General features: G+C 35.6%; 1 protein-coding gene across 12 annotated transcripts in view; it reads right to left on the bottom strand.

Annotated features, from left to right (window-relative positions):
- The window catches only part of LOC117402240 (otoferlin-like), a 122,090-nt gene that overhangs the window by 68,483 nt on the left and 26,444 nt on the right, over positions 1-27,163 (bottom strand). For all 12 annotated transcript variants that reach the window (XM_059023695.1, XM_059023686.1, XM_059023687.1 and 9 more), the window contains exon 3: positions 18,668-18,756. In XM_059023695.1, the coding sequence (XP_058879678.1) occupies positions 18,668-18,756 (89 nt within the window). The remainder of the gene's footprint in view (positions 1-18,667; positions 18,757-27,163) is intronic.

The raw sequence follows: 27,163 nt of genomic DNA, 5'->3' as shown, positions 1-27,163 counted from the left end.
TCAGAAAAGTTATTTAGGATTGGTAAAAAATAAAATTACTTTCAAACTCCAACTTTTAACCCTGTCCTTATCACAACATATTTGAGAAATAATTATTTTACAATAAATAGTCAGTTACAGTGCCAAATCATTATTATATCTGCTTTACCTATAGTAAACAGCATTAAATTAAAACAGGGGACAGAGGACAGTGCTATGCTATTGCACAAATTCTGTAAAATAATTCTGACATTTTTCAGATTTTCTTTTTTTGATTTGCTGTTAACTTGGCGAGTGGAGTGGAGTGAACAGATAGGAGCCGATCAGACCCAACGTATTTGAGGAGAAATACGTTGGGTTTGGAAATCTGTCCAAGAGACAGACCCTGCTACTGTACATGATTGGCTAACAATAATCTGTAGGCAGCCACTGATGCTCAACTCACTCACACCGTGGGATTGTGTCTCTGGGCCTGTACAATATATGGGTTACACTGCAATGGAACAGTCCATTGTAATGAAAGGATCAGCTTTTATTGTGGGTCTCGTTTATGGAAACCTGTGGAGGCACAGCTGTTGAAGGCAGTGCTATTACAAACGGAGGTGACACCAGCTTGACAAGTAAACAAGGGGATTATATTACCGCTTAAGCCTTTCTTTTCTTTTTCAATTTGGGGTTGAAATTTAGATGGACATCCTGTGGGAAGATTAGCATTTATGCATATATGATGCTGACTTTGCTTACTGTGCAATCAGTGTTGAGTATTGTGTTGTACTGCCATGTTGTTGGCTTAAAAAATAAAAGCCAGCCAGAAGTTTTAATGTGATTCGTAGTTTTGAAAGACAGCAGCCTGCTAGTCATTTGAGGTGTTTGATGCAACAGGGCACCATCAAACACACATTCAATCAATTTTGACATTTACTTCCATTAGGGGTAATATCACAGAATAAATAAGTTTGATATTACCCAGTAAAAATCATATTTGTTGTGCATAATCGTCTGTGAGTGCTAAAATCCAACACATTGGAAACACAAGTGTAACTTAAACTTTTACTTTTCACTCCTAATGCATCTCGGTATAATAAATAGTTAAATACAATGTTTACTGCTTCGATGATAAACTAAGGATTCTTATGCAATTGTTGAGTTCTCTTGCTAGCAATCATAGCAATCTAAAAGATTGACTACTTAATTATGTGATTATTCTTTCAATAGTTCCTTCACTTGTTTATTATTCCGCTGCACACTCATTATCTACTCGATTGCTCTCTACCACTGTACCTCACTCGCTGACAGTAGTTTAACCTTGGCCCCCAGTTATCCACCAAGACCCATTCAGCAACCTATAATTATTGAGATATTCAATTTTCTGCTGAAAAGGTGCCAACTCTAAGTTTAAAAGATAAATATCTTTTGATGCAATTATGGTGCGACAAAAATGCACAATAGAGCTGATCTGTGACTCATTACGTTCACTTCTTTTCAGAATGTTGGCTAATGAAAAATTATTTCAGAAGAGCATGAAAACATTAACATGAATAATGGCACACAATGCATTCCACTATCCACTGACCGGACCATCAGTTTTTCACATGTCCATTTCTCTCTGGGACTTATCTGCAGTAAATACAGCATATATCATTTGCCGGACACGCCATAATATTTGTTCAGCTTTGTTTATTAGTGTTATAATTCAACTGAAATTGACAAGAAAATAACACCTAAAAAAATTGATTGAATTTCTTAATTAAATCATACATAATTCAGTCTTTGCCAGTGTAGTTTAAGCACAGCTTGCTGTTCAATTAAATATGTATTCAAAGCGGGTTGAAACACAAAGCCTTACTAGAAATGCTGTGTTTGTTGCATTGTGTGTACCTATTCATTTTTGGATATTTTAATAACACTGTTGTTTACTTGTATTTTATGGTTGTAGACATCACCAAAGATGAAAGGCAACCAGTCCATATGACCAACAGCCAAGGTGTCTGGATGCTACAGTAGCAATGATCTTCTTTCAATCCATTCCAATCCAAGACCTTCATCGAACCATGCCTTTACTTACTGGACGGTCCAGAACCTCTGTGTTTGATTACATAATTAAGTACCTGGTTGGTATAAGATCATGGTTTGGAAAGGACTGAAAGAGCCCTATGTGTGTAGCACTGATCTATAGGGTTGAATTTGAAAGATTTGCTTAAAAATTCTTTTTTATAGCAAATGTATTTACAGCAATTAACTATATTACTCCACCAGCCACTAAATTATTCTATTTAGCAAGAAGGAGTTTAGCTGAAAACATATCACTAAATATTTATTTTTAAAGAAGAAACTGCCTAATGGATTAGGGGGTTGAGATAAGGTTGTCTTATCTATCTCCTGTTTATTTTCCCCTTGCATACAGTAAATGTGTTGTCAATGAGATTTACTTGGATAAGCCATTTTGATCATGACATGCCTTTGAAACTTTTTATTTTTAAAAGAATAAAACTTTGGGGATTGGTATCTTACCTCTCAGCCTTGTTTTCTGCATTCACAATGAATCAGTGCTACTGTAGATACCAGGTGTGTGCTGATACTCGTATTTTAATTAGAGTAATTACCTTTAACAAGTATTTAAATAAATCAAAACACACCTACTTATTAATGTGTTAATTTCAAAACAAGAAGAGGTGACCTTCCTTCACCTTTGCAATTGATTACCTATCAATGCCAATTAACTTATGCATTGAGTGTTTTAAAAGCTGATTTGAAGCGAATTTTCCTCTCATCCGGGGTGCTCAGATTTTTACTGCTGTACTGCCATACCGAGGCCTGACAATGAAAATATGTTGCAAAACAAATGCAACCAATTTGTCACGTAAAGGTTTCATTAAAAAACTGGGATATGTATTTCTTTGTCAAGTTTAATTAGAGATAACACCTTGCCAGGACTACAATCCCACAATTCACTGCATTTCTAAGAAAAGTAAGGAAAGTGAAAAAAAATGATATTATATTTATAGGATAAAAGAAAAGCAAGAAAAAATAATCACTTATAAAATATAAATACAGTTTAGTTAGTTTGATCACGATTCTATATTAAATAACACTATCCGATTGTTATTGTTTGATACTGCATTATGTTGTGTTGAGAAATTAACAAGTTTTAGTTTTAATTAATACCTATCAACTTCAAACGTCTAAAAGGTACACAATCCTAGTAGATACCTACTTTATACATTAAAGGTATGTGGGCACAATGTAGTACGCTGAATAAATTCATGCTAAGAGATGCATTCAATCACACTGACAGTCCCTCACACTAGCCATCCTGTTAAATGCCATGGGCAGAGGAGATAAGGACGATAAAATCCCTTTTGCATTAGTAACAACACAGCCGGGTGTCTTTTATAGAGGAAGTTGTAGAACAACAACATGAATGAGACAAAACTTGGTAACCATGGGAACAAATAAGAATATTTGGGTGCTAAAAGGGTATAAAGCCTTGACTAAAGTCACAATCACGACCATATATAAAACTTTAATTAGGAATAACAAATACATTATTAAAAATTACACTTAGATGCCAGTCATACCTAGAGGGCTGAGTATCTGTGTATGGCAACACATTAATGAGGGAAATGTTTTTGACATTTGCTTTTACACTCATAGCAAATAGAGTGTGAATGTATTATGCTTCTGGTGTATTGAATATTTTGGTTCAGTTATTTTATTTCCTTTTTAATCAAGTCAGTTATTGTCTACCATTCTTTCCGTTCTTTATTACAATCTAACAGACAGTTTTTCCAATTTACTCGACTATATACAGACGTGCTCAAATTTGTTGGTACCCCTCCACAAAAAACGAAGAATGCACAATTTTCTCTGAAATAGTGTGAAACTGACAAAAGTAATTGGCATCCACCATTGTTTATTCCATATTTAATAGAAATCAGACTTTGCTTTTGATTTTTTATTCAACATAATATTGTAAATAAGAAAACAAATGAAAATGGCATGGACAAAAATGATGGGACCGCTAACCTAATATTTTGTTGCACAACCTTTAGAGGCAATCACTGCAATCAGACGTTTTCTGTAGCTCTCAATGAGACTTCTGCACCTGTTAACAGGTAGTTTGGCCCACTCTTCCTGAGCAAACTGCTCCAGCTGTCTCAGGTTTGATGGGTGCCTTCTCCAGACTGCAAGTTTCAGCTCTTTCCATAGATGTTCGATAGGATTCAGATCAGGACTCATAGAAGGCCACTTCAGAATAGTCCAATGTTTTGTTCTTATCCATTCTTGGGTGCTTTTAGCTGTGTGTTTTGGGTCATTATTCTGTTGGAGGACCCATGACCTGCGACTGAGACAGAGCTTTCTGACTCTGGGCAGTACGTTTCGCTCCAGAATGCCTTGATAGGCTTGAGATTTCATTATGCCCTGCACAGATTCAAGGCACCCTGTGCCAGGCGCAGCAAAGCAGCCCCAAAACATAACCGTGCCTCCTCCATGTTTCACTGTAGGTATGGTGTTCTTTTCTTTGAAAGCTTCATTTTTTCGTCTGTGAACATAGAGCTGATGTGACTTGCCAAAAAGCTCCAGTTTTGACTCATCTGTCCAAATGACATTCTCCCAGAAGGATTGTGGCTTGTCAATATGCATTTTAGCAAATTCCAGTCTGGCTTTTTTATGTTTTTCTTTCAAAAGTGGAGTCCTCCTGGGTCTTCTTCCATGGAGCCCACTTTCGCTCAAAAAGCGACGGATGGTGCGATCAGAAACTGACGTACCTTCACCTTGGAGTTCAGCTTGTATCTCTTTGGCAGTTATCCTTGGTTCTTTTTCTACCATTCGCACTATCCTTCTGTTCACTCTGGGGTCGATTTTCCTCTTGTGGCCGCGCCCAGGGAGGTTGGCTACAGTTCCATGGACCTTAAACTTCTTAATAATATTTGCAACTGTCGTCACAGGAACATCAAGCTGCTTGGAGATGGTCTTGTAGCCTTTACCTTTACCATGCTTGTCTATTATTTTCTTTCTGATCTCCTCAGACAACTCTCTCCTTTGCTTTCTCTGGTCCATGTTCAGTGTGGTGCACACAATGATAACAAACAGCACAGTGACTACTTTTCTCCATTTAAATAGGCTGAATGACTGATTACAAGATTGGAGACATGTGTGATACTAATTAAGGAAACTAATTAGTTTGAAATATCACTATAATCCAATTATTTATTATCTTTTCTAAGGGGTACCAACAAATGTGTCCAGGCCATTTTAGAATATCTTTGTAGAATAAGCAATAATTCATCTATTTTCACAGCTTCTTTGCTTTATTCTATGACATACCAAAGGCATGCAAGTATACATGATAAAATAGCTTTTAATTTCATCACTTTTCAGGAGGAATGAAGCATTATTTCAATGAGCTGTAAGGGTACCAACAAATTTGAGCATGTCTGTATATATATACAGTATATACTCTGCTGTGCAAAAGTCTTATACATGTTGCATTTTTCTACTGTAATGCATTATAAGCATCAGCAATTTATTCAAAGCCTCCACTAGTGTTTTCCACTATTATAACAACCTTGACTTGCATAAAGAAGGAAAAGCATTGAGTGAAATAGCTCGCATCACTCGATTTTCAAGGTGTGGTATCTGAAGCATAATCAACAAGTACAGAGAAACATCATCTGTAATTGACAAACCCAGGACTGGAAGACCCAAAAAGCTGTCTAACAAGGATGAGCAATACTTGTAGATAATATCCTTGAGGAATAGAAAGAAGACAAGCATTGAATTTACAGAATTGGCAGAAGGCACAGGTGTCGTTGTCCATACATCAACAGTCCAAACCACCTTTGACCATTGTTCCATAGTCCAATTTCTGTGTTATTGTGCATATTTTAGCCTTTTAGTCTTGTTCCCCTTTCTTAACAGAGGTATTCTTACTGCAACACATCCTTTAAGTCCCGATTTCAAGAGTGACCTTTGTACTGTTGATTTGATGAAATAGGCTATTGCAAGAGACCGAGCTTGTACTTGCATAAAATTCAGTTAATGGCTGCTTTTACAACAGAAATAAATAGCCAACGTCTCGTTGCCAAACCTTTTTTCTCCGCTATAATAAAATGGATAACATTACTATCATGGAAAAACTACCACTTTCATTTAAAAAAAAAAAAAGAATGCAGTATTATTTGAATGCAGTATTTCTTCTGATAAACTGATGCAATATAAGAACTATGTACAATATTGAAGTATTGTGTTTTCACTGAAGTGTCTATAAGACTCACACCTTGAAAACATGTTTTTTTTCACACGTTGTTATGGATTCATTTTTATCCAAGTGACTTTTTTTTTAAACTTTGCTTTTTTATCTATAGAATTATACTATATTTGATTGTAATAGTGTTTACTTGTGATATTTAGTTTTGAATCAATTTATGAAAGTTTGACTTTTAAAGTAGTCTGTTCTACTCATTGGTCCTACCGTATATTATATATCAAGCGCACACTGGAGATTACTTTGTTTCTGTTTTCTATGGAAGGCCATTCAGGTCAACAACTTGTTATTTTTCCATGATCTTACACATGAAGTAACACTTCGCTGCTTCTCTATCTATATGTGAACAAATGCATCCAGCTCAGTGAAGTTTACCCTGAGGCAAGTAAGATACTCCCTATTATGAGTCCAAGAGCATTCTCACCTATTAAGAGATCCCACTGAGTTTCTGCGTTTTTGGAAGTAACTAAATTGTAATCGCTTTTCGGTAATAAAGCACCCCTCTGGGCAGGAATGTCTAATGCCACTGTTCATGATTTTTTATTAATGGATAGATAACTCATGTGCTTCCATGCATTCTGTTTATCAAATGCCTTCTTGTTTTATTTTCGTCAGCTTTTTATTTTCTAACAGACACTAATTACACCCTGACACTGACATACACACGCACGCACGCATGCACGCACGCACGCACACACACACACACACCAAATAGGTCTTATTTGTGGAAAACATAATGTTAAAGTCAGGTTGCCAAGCCAGGTGTTAAGTACAATGTTGCAAAAAAGAGCATCAAATAATGTTCTATGAATGGCATATTTGGTGCTTTGACTTGAAACCTTTGCAGTGTTTTCCAAATTTTTATTTTTTTTAAGACTTTCCAAACTAAAATATTATAACTGCAGTGTTATGCACACATTGCCTCAGGAAAGAGCTACAGAGCTTCCCTTAGTTTTCCAAAAAACTGAAATAAACACGTCTTTCAGAAGCATCATCAGGAGTGGCAATATGAAAATGACATCACTGTTGACATTGAGAGGCTGCAGAGTAAAATTAGGGGGCGTCACCACCTGTCCTTCCAAATACATCTGCTGGCTCGTAATACAGGCAAAGCACAGGCATCAATTAAACATGAATACAGCACCTACAGTGAGGAGACCAAATCCCTCAAACTGTCCATTTCAATTTTACAATTTAGATTTAAATAATAACTTTCAGTTAGGACTCATTGCTGAACGAGTTATGTCACTATAATACACAGCATAGTATTTATTCAATATAATTGTCTATTGGTATTATTAGTATCAAACAAAACTAGACTACAGATGTAGCAACCTGCCACAGGAAAATGCAGATGAATGAAACTCAGTGGTCATGGGATACAGGGCTTTCAGACATTGTGACTGAAATGTTCCGTTCTCAATGTGCTACCTTCTGTCCAGTTTGCCTGCCATTCCTTTATAGTATTTTACTGTAACTAGCATTACCTTAGCATTTGAATAATTTAAAGGACAAGTATCATGTTGTGGCTTGTGATCAAGCTCTGAAAGGCCTGCATTCATTATTAATCACCTGTCGGCAAACCAATTTACTTTCAAGTGGTTCATAATTCACGAGATCTCCCTGTTCCAGTTAATCTTTCCAGATTATTCTGATACGGTTCTTATAATTTAATATTAGTACTGCATCACTCATTTAAGGAAATGCTTAAAAAAATACTTATTTTTATTTTCAGATGACTTTCTTTGTGGCCCAGTTTTGATCAGACCTATTCATGCCAGTTAAAAAACAAGTAATTTTTTCTTCATTGCAGGTCAGCTGATGGTACGGTACTGTTTTATAGTTTTGGTATTTCTGATATTCAAACAACTTGTTATTTCAATGTATAACAAAGAGAGATAATCCTATATTATGATGGCATAAAATAGGATTGAAAGATGACACACATATAAAGTTCCCTTCTTGGATGTGTTCCACAGGGAGAGATTCTTTGTGTTAAATAAGAAATACACACCTGCTCTAAAGTTAACTCCTCCATTTAGGTTTCTGTTTCTTTTAACACTAGTCACACCTCAAAAGCCACAGGGTCATATCCCACTGCACTGCAGCTGCAACATCTCAAAAGACTTTCATTCAGTCACTCAGTCATCATTTATTCAGTTGAATTCAAAACCCAGATCCGTGGAATGAAAAGCCATGAGTGTCTTTAAACTCTGGATGCCAGTAATAATAAATCTACTGCACAGAGGAATCCAAACAAGCCTTTCATCCTGCTTTCAATTGGTCGTGTTGATTGCTTCATCTGCGTGATAAATGTGTTTGTGATGTAGGTTTGTAGGAAAAAACATATCCGTTTATTTGCCCTGGCAGATTACTAAAAGCTCTACAAAAATAAACCAAATGTTTTAAAATTTGACATTCAAATGTTTTTATATACCAATCTATTACAACATACCAGGACTTAATCGATTACTTAAATAAAAGGTCCACACATATACTGTAATATATACTGCCATTATAATAGAATGATATCTATAGGAAGGGCGATAAAAGAGGCAAATAACAGACCAATCAGCCTTACCTCCATAACATGTAAGATCATGGAATAAGTCATAAGAGGTTAATTGCAGGATTATTTATTTATCAACATAATATGAGACAGCCAGCATGGATTCAGAACAGGTCTACCTTACCCGTTAGACTGAAGAGCAAGTTACTGCAAGGATTCAGACAAGCAGAATCTATGACAGAATATATCTTGACTTTCAGAAGGCCTTTGACAAAGTGGCACACAACAGACTCATCGTATAAGATCATACAGCTGGGAAAGTAACACATAACTGGTTAAAACATGGGAAGGGGAGTAATTGGGGCCATGTAATCAACAAGGGTGCTACTGGGACCCCTGCTCTTTCTTATCAACATAAATTAACTACAAAGCGAAATAATTAGAGAGCTTGTAAAATGTTCATACAACACTAAGCCAAGAAAATCCAAAAGGACGCACGCATTAATATAAGCATTATTGTACAATTATATCCAGTACTGTAAGTACTAAAAAGCTGATACCTACCTGCACAGTGAACATACTTATCTTACTTGGGTACTGAAGAGAAGATAATTGGTCACACAAAATCTCAAGTCTTATTTAAACATATATGTGCTTTGAGTGCCCCTAGAAACTCAGTAGTTCCTCACATCTTTGAAAAAATAAGCATTGATATTGCACCTGAGTTTGTACAGAGCTAACTGATTGCAGGGAAATTCATATGCTCAATACAGTTGACTGGTGTCTTAATGAAGTACTGCACAATGCTCCCTCCTTATTACACATAGAAAAGAAACATTGAAGGTACTGAATTAGAGCAGGTTCCTTTCTTACAGGTAAAACTATAAAACAAGCTGACACATGTTGTGAGGTAAAACTATAAAGACAAGTAGACAAATGATTCAGCCAATACCTTTACCTGTGTTAGTACAAACAACTGAACATTTCTGTTGCCAATGCTACAGTATGTACTCAATCCCACTCTCAAGTTCCACATCACCAAACACTATCACAGAATTTACTGCAATGCAGAGATATAATACAACCTCTGTAAACACAAGGGGACATACTTTAGAAGCTACTGGCTATGTTTTACTCTGCTGACTTATTTTACTCTGATACAGCACAAAAAGACACAGTTAACCACAGTAAAAGCATTGATAGCACAGGAAATGATGGAAAAGGAATTATGAATTTCTCAATTTTAACACGCTTGTAAATGTAGACGCTATTATAACAGCATTACATTTAGATATCAGTGAAAGAACATGTATATCCCTGTAATAATAACAATAAGGTTTATATTATATGCATGGCATCTGTGTAACAGTATGGCCCTTTCAGAACTAGATTTCAGTACATTTCTCATTACTATATATTGTTAGACTGCTATACTACACCTAATGGGGCATGCATTTTTATTGTTAACAGCATGGCCTGTGGAAGTCTTTAGAAAACGTATTTGGTATGTTGATTGCCAGCATAAAGGGCTTTGATCATATCCTAAGATCCTAATGCTTTCTGTAATATTCAGTGGGTGGCTGCAGAGACAGAATCCCTATAATGTGGTGGCATTTAAAGCAATTGGAAGTGTTAAGGTACGAGTCTCTTTGGGTCCCCTGGTAACTAACTGCTGTCCTGCAAGTAAAGCCAGAAGACTAACATAATGAATGGTCTGAGTCTAAGAGCTATATAGTACACTGCACCATTAATGTTCACGGTGGCAGTGTATTATATACTGTAGCTCTTAGAATCAATTATGCTGTTCTTGTTAGCTTTATCAATAATTATATCAATGTTTCTATCAATATAATTCAAATAAGCCATTCCCAATATGGGGCTTCCATTCTGGAGGTTGAAAGAAAATCCATAGTTTTATTGTTTCGTGGTACAAACTGATATTTTCTTGATGGCTTACTGCAGATAGGTTTTCTAGACACTGAAACCAGAATATAAAATACAAATAATGGTGTGTGTATGGTTAATCCTGCAGCAGAATTTCTGCCTCAGGCCACTGGGAATGTTTAAGAGGCTGCAGCAGCAGCTGCACCAGGCTCAAGTTTTGAGTTCACTCCTGCAACACACTCTTGGAGGCAAGTGCATTCAGGGACTAATTTAATTTTGAGTGACGAAACAGGCCTTTTGTAGGCCAGTGTACACTGAAATAAAAGCACCAGTAATTCTCAAAGTTAGGTGAGAATTATATTGATCAGGTGCTGTAATCTAAATTATATGCAAACAAGAATGAAAATGTGGATTCTTTCTTATGTTACAAAAAATATTTTCCATGTTGTTGCACAATAGTACAATATTTTGGGCCTGTAGCATGTTACAGGGGTGTAATGATATACTACTGTCATGATACGATATATATCACAATATTCAGGTTGTGATACAATACATATCACAATACATGTGATGGTCCAGATGGGCTACTTGCATGATGCATAATACGATCAAATGATCATTTAACAATGGTTTATTTTGTTAAAAAAATTAAATAAATAAATAAATGTGTTAAGGAGAGTATGTATTCATACCAGCTATAAGACACACTTATTCTTCATTCAAAAACATTCAGTGAACTACAATGTTTTTGTATCACGATACAAACGATACATACCTTAATAACTGTGTCAAAGAAGTATCATGATTCATCAATAAACAATGAACCATTACACCCCTATGCAGCAGCACTGCTATTCTAGAAAAAGGGGTTAAAAAGCATTTCTTACTCTGTTATGAAAGGTATATGATAGGCCAGGAAGTCACCAGTCAAATTTAAAAAACTGCTTTCAGGGATACTAAAGAGCAACCATCAATTTAATTCTGAATTTAACAGTGCAATAACAAAAGGTTTCAGAAGGTGATGCTCTTAAGGATTGAATGGTTTAAGAATGCATAGATTAACAAAACACAAAATCTATTTCTTATTAACACAGACCATGAACATTTATTCTTTTCTTTGTATTAGATTCAATCAACGTTGCTATAAATTGTTCTTTTGTATTCCACAATAACTTCTTTGTGTCTGGGGTTTTAAATCTAACTCAGACAGTCAAAGTATGAACTTAGATATTTTAGACGTAAATCTAAATGCACAGACACTAAACCAGTTTGGAGAACTGTCTACATTTCTCAGCACAACCAGTCAATGGAAAGCACTTCCTGTGAGAGCAAGCTGAAAGATATGACAAGGCCTGGAAAACTGTCTTAGACTGTACTTTATCTTAACATGATAACTGTAAACAAGTTATTGAGGAAAAGGTCACTGTTTAAGAAAGTGGTATTTCTGTCCTCTTACTGTATATTAGTTTTGTCATCCAAGCAAAGGATGAGGGAAGTCATGTTTTTTGTGAGAAAATGGCCTTTATATAGTAAGGTCATGGTAGCCTTGACTTTTAGAGAGCGACATTAAATGAAGCTTATTTCCAGTAGATTTCACCTTCTGCCTTATGTCACGTTTCCTTTTACTTCGGAGTGACATTATTCCCGCCCCTTAATCACATTCCTTCCTGTCATTAACCAAGCAGCTGCTTCCTCTAATGACTGAAATCTTTTGCAGAAAATACCATATTTTTGACCCTCCTGATAAAATATAATGACCTAGGAAGGAAAACAGGAACAGCTTACCTGAAAGTAAGTCAAGGAAACTGAGAACTTTATTTAATCTAGTTTAAAGTGGTTCTATATATACAGTATACTATATATATGTGTGGAGTAGTGGTTCGGGCTCTGGACTCTTGACCAGAGGGTTGTGCGTTCAATCCCTGGTGGGGGGGACACTGCTGCTGTACCCTTGAGCAAGGTACTTTACCAGTAAAAACCCAACTGTATAAATGGGTAATTGTATGTAAAAATAATGTAATATATTGTAACAATTGTAAGTCGCCCTGGATAATGGTGTCTGCTAATAAATTAATAATAATATATAGATAGATCTATAACCACTTTAAAAAAGAATGTACTGTAGTACCTCATAGTACTAGCTTTTGCAGAGCTAAAATGATTTCTGTGTGGCATGAGCTGCCTTTCCATATGCTTTTGAATGGTTTTAAAATATATTTTAGCTTTTAACTTCTTGTGGATATATACTGTGGAACAGTCAGACCTTTTTCAATACAATATGCTAATCGGTACATTATGTACTGCAGTGAAAATACAGGGTTTCTTTCTTGAAACACACAGGGTACTCACTGTGTAACAATATCTGTACCTGTTCTTTTTACATGACAAAAGCTTGTAATACAAGCTCTGTATAAAACTCTGTATGATAATTTGATATGCACCATTACACTATTTCCATTAAAAATAATGTTTCCCCTAACTTTAGAACAAATTATGCTCAAGCTGTAAATACCGGTATATACCGGATACATGTCTTGTGTTCAGATCAGTCCAGGTTTGTTCCAGATGCTAGCTATTGAGACACACCTGCAACTATAATGTATAGATGGAGTTAAAATATAATCCAGTCTCAATGAGAAGCATTTCTACTACTTTTCTAGATTTTACACATAACTACAGTATTTATTTAACATTTTGAGGACCAAAGAAATCATACTCTCCATAAAAAATGGAGAGCTGTTAAGTTAAGTTAAGTTGTTATACAATAGAAACCTTTTTTTTGCATAGTTAAGTTAAGTTAAGTTGTTATACAATAGAAACCTTTTTTTCGCATAGTTTTGGGGTATGAACCTTCAAAAAAATACAATTCTAATGACATATGTCTGGTTCTTTAAAGCATAATCTATATTAGGTGCTTGCTAGGTGCTGTCTCTTTTACAGGGCTGGCTAAATAAGGATACATCTTACAGTATGTTCTGTTTACCTATATGAATTTTATTTTTGCTTGTAAATATCTGTTTAAAATGCGCCACATATATAAAATCAGTTTCTTCAGGTTTTGGAAGCTGAACCCATCTGAGAACCAAAGAAAGAAAACACAATAAAAAGGAAGACGCCATTGTGTTGAGCTATTACTTTAGCAATTCTTTTTCAACATGTAATACTTACTTGAAATAAATTACCCTGTCAGAAAAAATAATCTGCACCAGGATATTGCCCGTAAGTTTTTTTTTATTAAATCACTTTTGTACAGCCATTCAGTGCCAGCTCAGAAACGCGTACTCCCTGCTTTTAATGTCCAGAGATTTAATGACACTGCTTCATCTGAGGTTTCCCATGTTTATAAGTACAGCTGCTATGAATCAATATGTAACCTGGGGAGATATAAACAGTACAACTACTTCCATTTAGCTTCAAAAGTCTATACTAAATAACTGTTAAACGATGTTATTTTTTGGGGTATAATGAATACGAGCATTATGTTTGAAAGATAAGAATTTCATAAGAACACTGAAATTGTTTACACACAGATAATGAAGTGGTCTGCTAATAGTTCTGCAATGGTGGCTCCTGGGTAATAAACTGGCATTATAATGTCACTTGAGTAGTTGTTTTAACATTTTGTGTAAGGGGCATGTTCATATGAGGAAAGTGCCTCTTGTGTTCAATAGGCTGTGTACAGCTGGTTCCAGTCTTGTTGCATGTTGCATGAATATCCTTGGATAAACTGAAAGCTCACCACTGTGTATTGTGCTGATTCCAACTTGTCACCAAACACAAAACGGATCAGTTGCAGAGCTAATTCATTTCTAAGTGATAGATACCTTGACAAAACGTAGATGACATACATGCAGCCCAGCTGCAGCCCTACTTTAATTATTCACACCTTGTTAAATCTGATACAGCCTGCATTAAATATCCATGTCTACAGTAGCTTTGAGGCCATGTGTTCTACGGATAAGCACCTCCAATATGTCTTCCACTCTATGCCAAAACACAGAATCCACAGCTTGGAAAGCAATGTATTAGTGTGATCTTTTCAGTTAAGCACTTCCCAGATAATATCTGCTCAGGGTAAATCCCCTGGTACATCCTTTCTATGTATTTCATCACAATGTCTTTGTCTGATCAAGATCAACCAGATCGAACCAATGCAGTAAAATCTTTTCAATTTTTACTAACTTTCTTTGTTACTGTGTTTAAAAAGCTAAAAATATTTGTATTCCAATTAAATTGAAAATACACAATATCCCTTAGAACATTCCTTCATAATTATAAACAGGACCTGAACCCATGATGGCAAATACAAATCCTTTATGAAAATCTGGCCAGAGTAACCTAGGGTTGATAACACTGTTCATTATGGGCCTGTGGGAGACGCAGAGCCATTAGGAGTCCAATCCAGACTCTCTTTCTTCACAATCTCCTGTGCTAGTGTTATTCTGCCGTCCTTAAGAATCGAATGTCTCTCTTCTTGGGATCTTACTGTAAAACCTATTTTCCTCAGGTCGCATATAATATCAGATTCAACTAAAGCCATTATTGAACTAATTAAAATTGCACCAATTCGAACTGCTCCAAATCCAGTAGGTGCCTCATCAAGCTTATTGTGGTTACCATAGCAACGCCTTCACCAGCGTGGTGAGTTGCCATGGTAACAAGCAGCTTTGTGAGGCACTCAAGGTTTGTGCGTGTCGCGGCACTGCGGCAGCCCTACATTGTTTCAGCTTTCTGGCGTTGTGCTTTCGCTACTGGTGAAAGCGAGGTGCGCTTCTGTTGACTTCCATTTATTTAATATGCTTATATGTGTTTATATTTCTCAATGAAACAATATGAATATGCAAACATTTTTTTAGTCTTTGGGAATTATTGGTGAGGCCATGCCCCACTTGCCTCGGCTGACGACCCACCACTGTTGTATTTATTTTATTTTTATTGAACTGCTCATTCTTGCAAAATAAACCGTGCATTTGAAATCAGAATACTTGCCTGGATTGCTTTCTTTAAGCCCTTGTTACACGAGTCAATTTACTAGCAACTTTTATCGCCTGCGACCAAATCCCGTGAGGATTGCCCCGTGTAACAGCCCTGACAACGTATTGTCAACGTTCTGGCAACTGCGTGGCAACGCGATTGCTTGAGTGGACAGCGATCCTACTCCAAGCAACAGGTTCCAGGCAATATCCAATCAGAGCACCGGTGTGTGTCACGTGATTCTGTCTGCTACAGTGAAAACAACAGTTGAAATGGAAACGAAAGCCGCAATAGACCTGGACTCATGAGAAAGAAATACTTCTCATAGAGTTTTATGAAGGGTGGTCAACACATCGTTATTTTGGTAGTGGACTATTTTGATAACAACCAATGCTGGGAGAGTTACTTTTAACAAGTTTTTAAAAGTAATTAAAATCTTTGTCCAACTATCGTTAACTACGCCCGAACTGCACCTTGTTCAGGTCTCCCCTTCTTAATATTTAAAATACCTTTGTATAAAAGACAGCAATAATAATAATAATAATAATAATAATAATAATAATAATAATAATAATAATAATAATAATAATAATAATAATAATAGGGGAATAAAAATGTCCATATTATGTTATTTCGTTACCTTTTTTTAAACCGTTACTCCGCAGCACTGTGATAATATAACCATAAAAGGCTATTTTTTTTATTATGACTTCATTCTTATCTACGTGTATTACTGTACGTTAAATTGAGTTTTCCATATTTGGCTTATTTGATTTTATTCTGTAAACGTTACTACTTTATTATTATAATTATTAGTTGTTCAATTATTTAAAGATGACAGTAATACTAAATAGTTGTACTGATGCTTGGCATTTGTAAGTATGTGACCTGAAAACCAGAACCATGTGACGTAGTTCTTAAATATGATTGGATATTGCTTGGATTAAAGGCAATTTGTATCGAATGCGAGTTGCCTGTTAGATTCAAACCTAGATGTCCAATAAAATAAAATGCCATAAACCTGCAGAGGACAGTATGCATTAACAGTAAGTTGATTAAAACGAGGAAAAATAATGTGATATCTGTATAATGTGAAATAATGTATAATGTGATACCTTGTAACAATTGTAAGTCGCCCTGGATAAGGGCGTCTGCTAAGAAATAAATAATAATAATAAAACGGTGCTATAGTATCAGTATTTGACAATTGTTGGCCTTTCTATAGCTTCCCCACATTGCCTAGATGAAGACATTTCTGAGTCAACATAAACTCCTAGGTCTTTTTCATAGATTCCTTCTTCAATTTCAGTATCTCCCATGTGGTATTTATAATGGACATTTTTTATCGCCTGCGTGCAGTAGCTTACACTTTTACACGTTCAGTTTGAGAATGAATCTTGTATGCGGGACTTTGTCAAAATCTTTCTGGAAAGCTAAATAAACCATGTCATATGCTTTGCAATTATCCATTGTCGATGTTGCATCCTCAAAAAAATCAAGCAGGTTAGTTAGACACGATCTCCATTTCCTAAAATCATGCTGACTGTCTACCAGGATACAGTTACCATATGGGTAATTTTCCATTTTGGATCTTATTATAGATCTTAATTTGTTATTCAGTTTCTTTTTATACATGTGGTAGGCTTTTATAATAAGGTGGGCTTCTTTATGAATACAAAACTATCAGGACACAAAGGACGACATGGTAAATGAAATCCCCTTGCTGACACATATAGCCATAGGGGGTACCACGAGCACCATGTATGATTGGGATGCTGTAAAAGGAGTTGGTCAAATACATTTTCTTGCCGGTGAGTGGTTTTCCCATGTCATAGTGGCTTCCTGGACTTGAGAAACCATTTCTGTTGATACCAGCTGCTTCATGGCGAAGTATTAAAGCTGATGGAGTGAACAGTTGAAAAGACACATTGGGCTAAATTCTCAAAGCTACTGTATTTACTCCAAACCAAGTCAAGCAGCTTAAAGAAAAACACACACAATATAGTTAACAAGCCAGTTAACACATTTAATGCTTGTAATCTTAAGCTGTTTTTTTATTTTATTTTGTATTGCAATATTGGTGTTATTTTCTTTATAGAAAGCTAATGACAATTTGGCTTAAGCTTTGTGAATAAACCATGATTTCTGAAGACAAAAAAAAAAAAACAAAAAAAAAAACCTGGTGACATTCGACACTGTTCTTGACAACAAAAGTTTCATGAATACCAACATTTTAATAATTAATACCAAACTTTAAATAATTAATTAAAACTGACTTTAATTAATTCAAGCTTTTAAAAGGACATAGAGAAACTGGGCAGAAGTTATCCTTTCTGTGTCTGTTCTGGATGAGTTTGTACATAGACCAAGCTTTATCCGAGCATTCACTAAGAAAATCAAATAAAGAACTTTGATAAAAAAAAAAAAAAAAAAAAAAAAAAAAAAATGAGATTGAACCAAAGCAAGCTCATCAATCAATGACCATAGCCAAATATTGGCATTGCTGTCCTTGCTTGATAATGTCTGTTCCCTCCAATGAGAAGCATCTCTTTGAGTGGGCAGATTTCATTCTGCAGTTCTGGTCTAATGAATCTAGCACAAAATGTGTGTTACGTCACGGTGCAGCATAATATAATATATTGTTTTATATATACATATGCAATAACTTTTGATAATGAAGATCTGATTTTTGAAGTAAATTGCACATATGGTATATGTATCATAATGTGTAATATTTAAATATGAACATGATAGTGGAATGCTGCAGATTTCAATTAAAAAAATAATAATTAATGCGTAACTAGGGTGCCACAAGGGTGCTACTTTTTAAATTGTACATGAAAGCCCTCTCGTTCTTTAAACAAAGCGGTCATGCAATATTTATTGCATTCTTCCATCAGGGTTATATTTGCATCAATTAAACTTAAATTCTATTAAAAAAAAATAAAGGAAGGGCAGTACTGGTATGCCAAGACAGCAACAGAGGCACAAATGCTTAAAGGGACTCAAAGGCAATGCCTTACAATGTCATCCCAAAAGATCAGACATACCTATTTGTAAAAACTTTGCTGTAGTTGAACACCTGGATTTCAAGCATCTCATTCCCATCAATGTTACTGGCAATAGGCCATCGGAAAGTCTGTAACAACAAAAAGAAAACAAATATTTAATACAAGCAGCTGCCTCGTGAACTAAACAGGGACATATACTCCAGTTATCTTAAATCAGATTATATTCAAATAGCCTTCATTGAAGCATTTCAACAGATACTTAATTTAAGAAGTCGTGTATGGTGAAGTCTACTTAATCTTCCGATTATTTTTTTGTTGCTGTTAATTTTATTACAGTACTGATTTGATTTATTAATTTGATCATTCCTTTCTAATTTGTAGTAGTGTGCATTTGATACTGAGGACAAACGAGTTTTAAGTGGTCACCGTATCACCTAACCAAAATGAGGAAGTAAACCCAGTCCCAGCCCAGCGATGCCACAGTGCTAACTGACACGCTGCAATACAGTGACAAACAGAGGCTCATCAGTCAGGGCGGACAAGGGGTCTCATTTACAAAAGGTCACTAAGTGTAGCTGTAACGTGCACATTAAGTAGTAAGCCTAACATGCACCATAAATCTAAATTTACTGTCCCATTTACTAAAAGAGAGTGCATTAATTTACTTGCACACTATTTGGCTAATTTACATACCATAGCGCGCACACTACATGTATTGTGAGCGATAATTGAATGTGCATGATAATGTCAGAGACTTACCCGTGACCACCTTCATATAAAAAGCCCCAGCAGTTCAGCCGTATCTTTTGGTCAGTGGCTTACTGTGAAAGGTGGAGGTGGCTTACATTGACCGAAAATGAGCAATCAACAGACGCAGCCCTCCGCAGGGGACAGGCAGAGGCAACACAAACTAAAACTGCACGCAGAAGAGTTAAAATATCTAGTGGAGGAGGTTGTTTTAAATTATAATACCTTGTTTGGTCCAGTGTTTTATTTAACCACTCTATTATTTGTACCAATGTAATGAACTATAAAATAAAATCTAAAAAATGATAACATTAATTCACATTTATTCAAGCTTAATATAACCTGTTATTTACAGGTAATATTCACTGCTCGATATGAAACACTAGACATGATATACATTTAAAAAAATAACTCTCTTTCAAAATATCATTTTGTGAATAATGTAGTTCATACAGTAGGTACTGCAACTTCATCCTCATTTAGTTTCTGTTCTGGAATGTTATATCCAGTGATGTTACCTGCATGCTGTTTTTCTAATTAAGGGAGTTAATGCTTGGTCCAGTACTGAATAAATTGCGTCACTAAGAAGGTCAAAGAGCTGAAAACACGAAATGGAAATAGAGAAGAACGAAGAAGAAATTTAGTGACAATACTGTGTGTTTCCTATGAGACAATATGTTAACTCAGTTATAGTCTGCATAACACAGGACAAGCGATCCTGTTGAAATAAAATAAGGGCACTTTCACACCTAGTTAACTTTTTTCAGGTTTGCTTAATTTCAAACCAGAAAAATTCAAGCAAACTTCAGTTTCTTTTAGTCAATTAAAATGTGTTTGCAGCTTCATCCAGACTAGAGTTCTATTGGTTTCACATTGCACTTTTCCAAACACATCTCGGCTCTTTTGTTGATTATTAGAGCCTAACATGGAGAATACTTTACATGCTTTATCCGTGTTCTTTTGGTTTATTTGGTTTATTTGATGCCGACGACATCAAGTCATTGCCGAAGAAACAATCATCCCTCAAAAGATCATTATGAAAAAGTTGTACATATTGTACATTCAACAAACTGCAATTAAGCTGTTATTGACAATAATAATAATAATAATAATAATAATAATAATAATAATAATAATAATAATAATAATAATAATAATAATAATAGCTTGTTGTGATGTTGTACATGTTTTTGACAAGCCCTGCGTTGTGTATGTGTGACAAGGGGAGACCCTTTCCTTGGAGCTTGCTGAAGTACGTCACTTCCACGATTTGCTTTGCTGTTTGGAGCGGTTTGTTTCCAAGTGAACTGGAATACGTTTGGTTTCACATTGCAAGTTGAAACAGAGCAAAGTGGAGAACTCACCGAGTCCTCTTCGAAGCCAACCGAGATCACCATTTCAAGGGATCTCGGTTCACTTGCTTTGATGCGCATCCTGGTGCAATTATTATTATTATTATTTGTTTATTAAGCAGACTCCTTTATCCAAGGCGACTTACAGAGACTAGGGTGTGTGAACTATGCATCAGCTGCAGAGTCACTTACGTCTCACCCGAAAGACGGAGCACAAGGAGGTTAAGTGACTTGCTCAGGGTCACACAATGAGTCAGTGGCTGAGGTAGGATTTGAACCGGGGACCACCTGGTTACAAGCCCTTTTCTTTAACCACTGGACCACACTGCCTTTTAAATCTTTAACCACTGGACCACACTGCAATTATGTGGTCCTTGGAGGTTTCACATATAACTTCAAGCGAACCGAACCGCACTTCAATCTGCATCAAATGGTCAAACGAACTAGATGTGAAAGTACCCTAAGAGCAGCAATGCCTGAGTGTTGACTTCAAGTAAACTCCCTGAGATTTTACATAGGTGCCTCAAGCCCATTTACAACTTGTTTTGAATACATAAAGAAAAAATATTTTTAGAGAAGAAAGAACATTGTTATATTCGTTTTTAGCATGCTTGACTCCACCTGTTGCTTCCAACATTTCCTTTATGGTAATACCAAATTAGCATTTTCTACAGGTGCCAGTATGATGTGCAGTATGGTATGTCACTGAAATTACACATTTCTAGATAGGGAATGTTTGTATGAGAATGTGAGGGTTACTGCAGGTTTTAAACAAAACAAAAAAAATTAAACACTGTTCAAAGCATTTCTATGTATTTGCCATTTTTGATGGCTGATGATATGCTATAAAAAACACAAGAATATGACATTCACTGTGCAGAACATTCACTTTGATTGCCTCATGACTCAAGTCACTTCATTACTTTTATGAAGTGAATTAATTTAAAGTAAAATCTCACAAGACTACACTAAGGTACTAAGGAACAGAGCTGTGTGGGTGGGGTGCAGTTTATTCCAGATATAATTACTTTTGTGTGATTCACTTACTTTTTGTAATTTTTGTTATATTTATCACTGTAGCACCATTATGGGAACACAGCACCAGAGGCGATTCTGTTATGCATCACTGTGTCCTCTGAACTCCATGTGGGTGCTGGGGGTGGTAGCGTGCATAAGTGTGTTCTTTGAACTCTGTGTGGGTGCTGGGGGTGGTAGCGTGCATCACTGTGTTCTCTGAACTCTGTGTGGGTGCTGGGGGTGGTAGCGTGCATCACTGTGTTCTCTGAACTCTGTGTGGGTGCTGGGGGTGGTAGTGTGCATCACTGTGTTCTCTGAACTCTGTGTGGGTGCTGGGGGTGGTAGTGTGCATCAGTGTGTTCTCTGAACTCTGTGTGGGTGCTGGTGGTGGTAGAGGTTGTCTGTTTCAGCAGGTGGTACCAAGATAGAGTTACTGCTCCTGAATGATTCTTCCTGCTGTACAGATCTGAATTGTGCTATAATTGAAATTCTGATTACATTTCCTTTTATTCTGAATATACAAAAAAAAAAACAAAGCTATAACAATCTACCACTTTGTTTCCTTTCCGAGTACTACCAGCAGCTTTCAAATCTCCTTTACTAATCGCTTGTTCTCGTACGTACGATTCACCTCAATCATGATTAACAGGGAAATGTGGAATAAACAAAGAATATATATTTGATACAAGTAAGAAAGCGCTTCTTTGCTGAAATATATCTTACATATGTATTACTGAAATATGTATTACAGTATGTACATCTACAAAGCAACACATCATGCCTTTAAATCACCTGCTTTCAAATATATTTATAACAAAATAACAAGTTACAAACATAAACATCCTTTTGTCTGAAACGTCTTGAAATAAATTATTTGTTAATAATTTAAACCTTTTATGTACATCCCCCCCAAAAAACTTTTGTTTTCATTTTTGTACAATGCAGTTATACATGTTATATATTATACTGTAGTTAGTTGTTACTGTTATATTTTATCACAAGATAAAAATAGCATTGATTTGGTATTAAAAATGTTTAAGAGATAGGATGTTAAGTGGTGCTGTGATTTTGTTTCAGTTTGTGGACTGAGCACAACACAGTTCCACACAACTGAGTCTCTGCTTGAGAGAGGCTCAGGGCTGAATGGCAGGGGGTGTTCAGCTTGTTCTAAGATGCTGGTACGGCTCTTCAAGGTTTAAAAGACAGCATGCCAACAATGCAACCTCATTCCACCTACACATTTCCCAAAACCCTACCAGGTCAAATTGACATGGGATACACAATGGAAACTTGTCACCCAATATGAAATCACAATATAGAAACAAAGCCTTGGTTTTAAGATAAAATAATTTAGAAGAGTGTGACAAAAAAGGATACGATATCATGTATTCTATAAAAAAAAGACAAATAAAATTGCGTCTGTTGTGTCAGGTAGGATGCAAGACTCTTGTACTTAGAAACTTTGTTGTTTATTAAATGTAAGAACAAACACTCACTAACACGTAGCTTTATATTAGACTGCCTGACTATGTGTTCCTAGCCCACGCTGTCTCCACAGGAACAACCGCAATCTCCAATCACGTCACCCCTGTAGCATGGAACATGCAAAACTCTAAACATAACAGCGTCCAGGTTTACCATCTTGCAAAAACAGCACACCTGCTAAATAAAGGACATTTCTGTGAATACAAACTTTCCCCAGGGTAAGCAAATGGTTTGGCTGAACATCTTGTTTATCATCACAGCTGGGTTTCTCCTTCTAAATTCTCTGTAATGGTCCTGACCATTGTCGTTTAAATATACTGAAATTTGATTGCAGAGAAAATAGGCCTATCGAGACAATATCAACACAGCCTTGCTTCCATTAGCATCAAATCACAACAGCATCACAATTACAGCTTGCCAGCAGGTTTAAAGCACATTGGACCTGCTAATCACCTTCATCAATTGCAAAATCATATGACTTATTGTTTGAGGGTTGTACCGCTTGTATTGTCACCCAAGATGTCAGGATTACACATAGTACTAGGTGGACTGGACAACCTACATCAATAAACCGTTTACACTGTAGAGGCCAATTTCTTTTCAGTTCACTCCAGTGAACAAAATAGCACAAACAATTTATTTCGTATTTTTCATTTCCCAGAACAGTATTAAAAATCTGATAGTAAAACCAGGAGGTTGGTCAAATGTGAACATACTGCAATATTCACTCATGGTTGGCACATATGATTCTCTTTACTATAGTCCATATAAATAAATAAATATATTTATTAACCTGTATACATTAGTTGAGACTTACCCAGGGATGAACTGAAATGTTACTTTGCTTAGTGAGAAACCAAATTGGCACTTCTGTGTGAAAGACCTGTTATAATATTAGCCTTATAGAGTTCAGTATATTTCCTGTAAAATGTTATATATTTAAACGTTGAGATATATCTGGCTTAATATTCACAAATTCCCATAAGCAGTCATTTCTAGATTCCTACAATACGTATACTTTTCGGAGTCATGACTAAAGATAATCTTTAGGCAGATTATTGCTATACAAGTACTTGTATAGCAAGTACATAAACACATAAATAAAACAGAATGAAGCCGCACGTCAGTATTCCATTCATTTTATAACAACATTCAGAGACCCTGGGGAACGTAAATGATTTCTGAGCTCTTATTCTCTCTACCTCTGGACATTTTTAGAAGGATCTAGCAGCTCTTAATTACCTATCCTTTTGATTCTTCGTTCTGCAAGTCAACCATTACAGCTGCTCTGTGTGTTACGGGGAACAGACCAGCTCGACAGCTTGAAATGGGACTTTCACTGGCTTGAAAATGTTCCCTCCTGACCCTTTCTGTTACTCTACACTACAGGATGTCATCATTGGCATAATTGATATTATTATTATTATTATTATTATTATTATTATTATTATTATTATTATTATTATTAATAATCTTCTTTATTTGTCAGGGACAATGTACAATTTTTAACATTCATGACAAGATCAAAATCATAGAATGTAGATACAACTTAGCAGCAGTAACTGATACATTTTGTCTAATAAACCTAAAGTTAGCCAAATAGAATTTCACAGTTTTAACAACCTTTTTTATATGTTTCTTAAAGGAAAGTTGCGAGTCAATTATGACACCTAAATATTTAAATTCCAATTAAATTCTTTTCTCCTTTTACAAATATATCAAACTGATTCTGTATTGTATTTCACTTTATAGAGAAACACATTCCCATGGTTTTACTCACATTTAAACTTAAGCACAAGTAATTACTTTGACATTTCTTCCATAACAGTTGTTCATTTTCTAGCAGCATCTTGACTAGTTTTGGCGCTTACATATACAACTGTATCATCAGCATACATTTGAATGTTAACTCCATAAACCTCAGGAAGATCATTAATATAAAGACTGAATAATAACGGTCCTAGTATAGATCCTTGAGGGACTCCCATTGTGCAATTCCTAAAAGTAGATTGCTTATTGCTGACTCTAACACACTGTTTTCTATCCAGCAAATAAGATGCCATCCATTTCAAGGCCTTGTTACAGAAATTAAATTTGGATAACTTAGAGAGCAGAATATTCTGATTAACCGTGTGAAAAGCTTTCTTCGTACAGAAATACAGCTCAAACAACTCCACCTTTATCAAGTGGAGATTTTATCCCTTCTAAAATATAACAATTTGCCGTTTTTGTGGAGTGCTTTGCTCTAAATCTAAATTGCACTGGATGTAAAGAAGAACATCCAGAGTCTAAATGGGCTGTCAGCTGTTCTACAATGACTTTCTCAGCAAGTTTTTAAATTTCTGGGAGTAATCGGTCTATAGTTACTGACCTTTTCACTATCACCAGACTTGAACCTTGGAATAACTACTGCAGACTTGCAAGCACTAGGGACTTTCCCATATTTTATTAGATACATTAATTAAATGAGTTATAGGACTAGTTCATATATCTCTATAATTTTTTTTAAGAGCCTAAAATTGTATTGGTTGTCTCTCTGTTTTCTTTCAGGTGTGAAATGTCTTCAAGCAATGAGGAAAAAATGGTGTGGCATTTAACAGAGAACATTATACAGTGCACAATAGATGATATTGCCTAAAATGACTTATGGAACACCCTGTATTGTTTTGGCAATAGTGTAAAGAATTTGTTAAAAATAGGGCAATGAAACAGAGGACATTGTTTATATTTTTGTTAGAAAGAATTCCTTTCATTCAAAATTCAGTTAAAATACATTTTTGTATAAAAAAAATAATGCACCGTATTTTAAATGTCAGAAATCTGTTGAACCAGACTTTTCCTTGTGAATAAACACAAAAACAGATTTGACATTTAAAAATGTGTCTGATGATAACACCGAACATAAATAAGAATCCAACAGCATCAACAACACATCAGCAAAAGAAATACGCCACACCATACTGTGAAAGCAAGTCAGAGCAACTGCAATTAATCACATTGGAAAAATGAGTCAAGGAACCTTACCACACCAGTACCACACCAGTACCGCATTAGAGGTTTCACGTAAAATGTTATCAGTAAAAGGAGTTCAACCTATGAGCAGTAAGAGTATTCTACTTGTGTCTCTGGTGCAATGCCTGTCTGGAGATATAAGAAGTGCATTTGGCTCCGTAAGGAGAAAATCAATTGGTATTATAAAAAAGGCAAATGCTCTACTTACTGCAAGAGCAATAATGATAAACCTTCTGTTTAAATCACTTTTATATGCAGCTGACCTAATTTAGATTACATGTATTTGTTTACATCATTTTTTATCTGTAAACATAAGCTAGAAACTGAATTTTGGTTATTTCCCCATAATAAGAAATAATATTGATCTTGTATCGTTTACCACAGAAAATCTTAATAACCCTAAAAGACACACTGAATGCTTACATATTTTATTCCGGTTCACTTTTTAGATTCTACAGTAAACTAGCCAGAGGAGAGGCTATATACTGAAGCCCAGTGACAGTTGTTTTGACCTGTCTTGAAACCTATTCAAGGGGGAAATGATGAGCGTAGTAAAGCATAGTATGGAGCACCATTTGTGCCAAAACTATCCAGCCATTAGTCAATTTGTTGGTCAATTTGTCCAGCAATTCGTCCACAAATTCATCAATTCATACAGTAATTCATAAACATATTTGTTAATTCATCTAATAATTAATTAATTAATTTGTCAATTCATTAATACGAATGGCTGTACGGACCTGCAAATTTCCAATCAACCAGACGAACTTCCCTGCAAACTTACAACTGTCAATCTCACACTGTGCCGAAAACACTGCAACCTTTCTAGCCAATGGGTGCACACACTAATATTTTAACCAGGTTAAAACAGTGGTTTTTGAAAATAAAGCATAAATCATGTTTAGGGCAAGAAATGATTTTT

The sequence above is a fragment of the Acipenser ruthenus genome, chromosome 5, assembly GCF_902713425.1.
Source record: "Acipenser ruthenus chromosome 5, fAciRut3.2 maternal haplotype, whole genome shotgun sequence".
Taxonomy (NCBI): domain Eukaryota; kingdom Metazoa; phylum Chordata; class Actinopteri; order Acipenseriformes; family Acipenseridae; genus Acipenser; species Acipenser ruthenus.
This window is presented reverse-complemented; position numbering and strand designations above follow the sequence as displayed.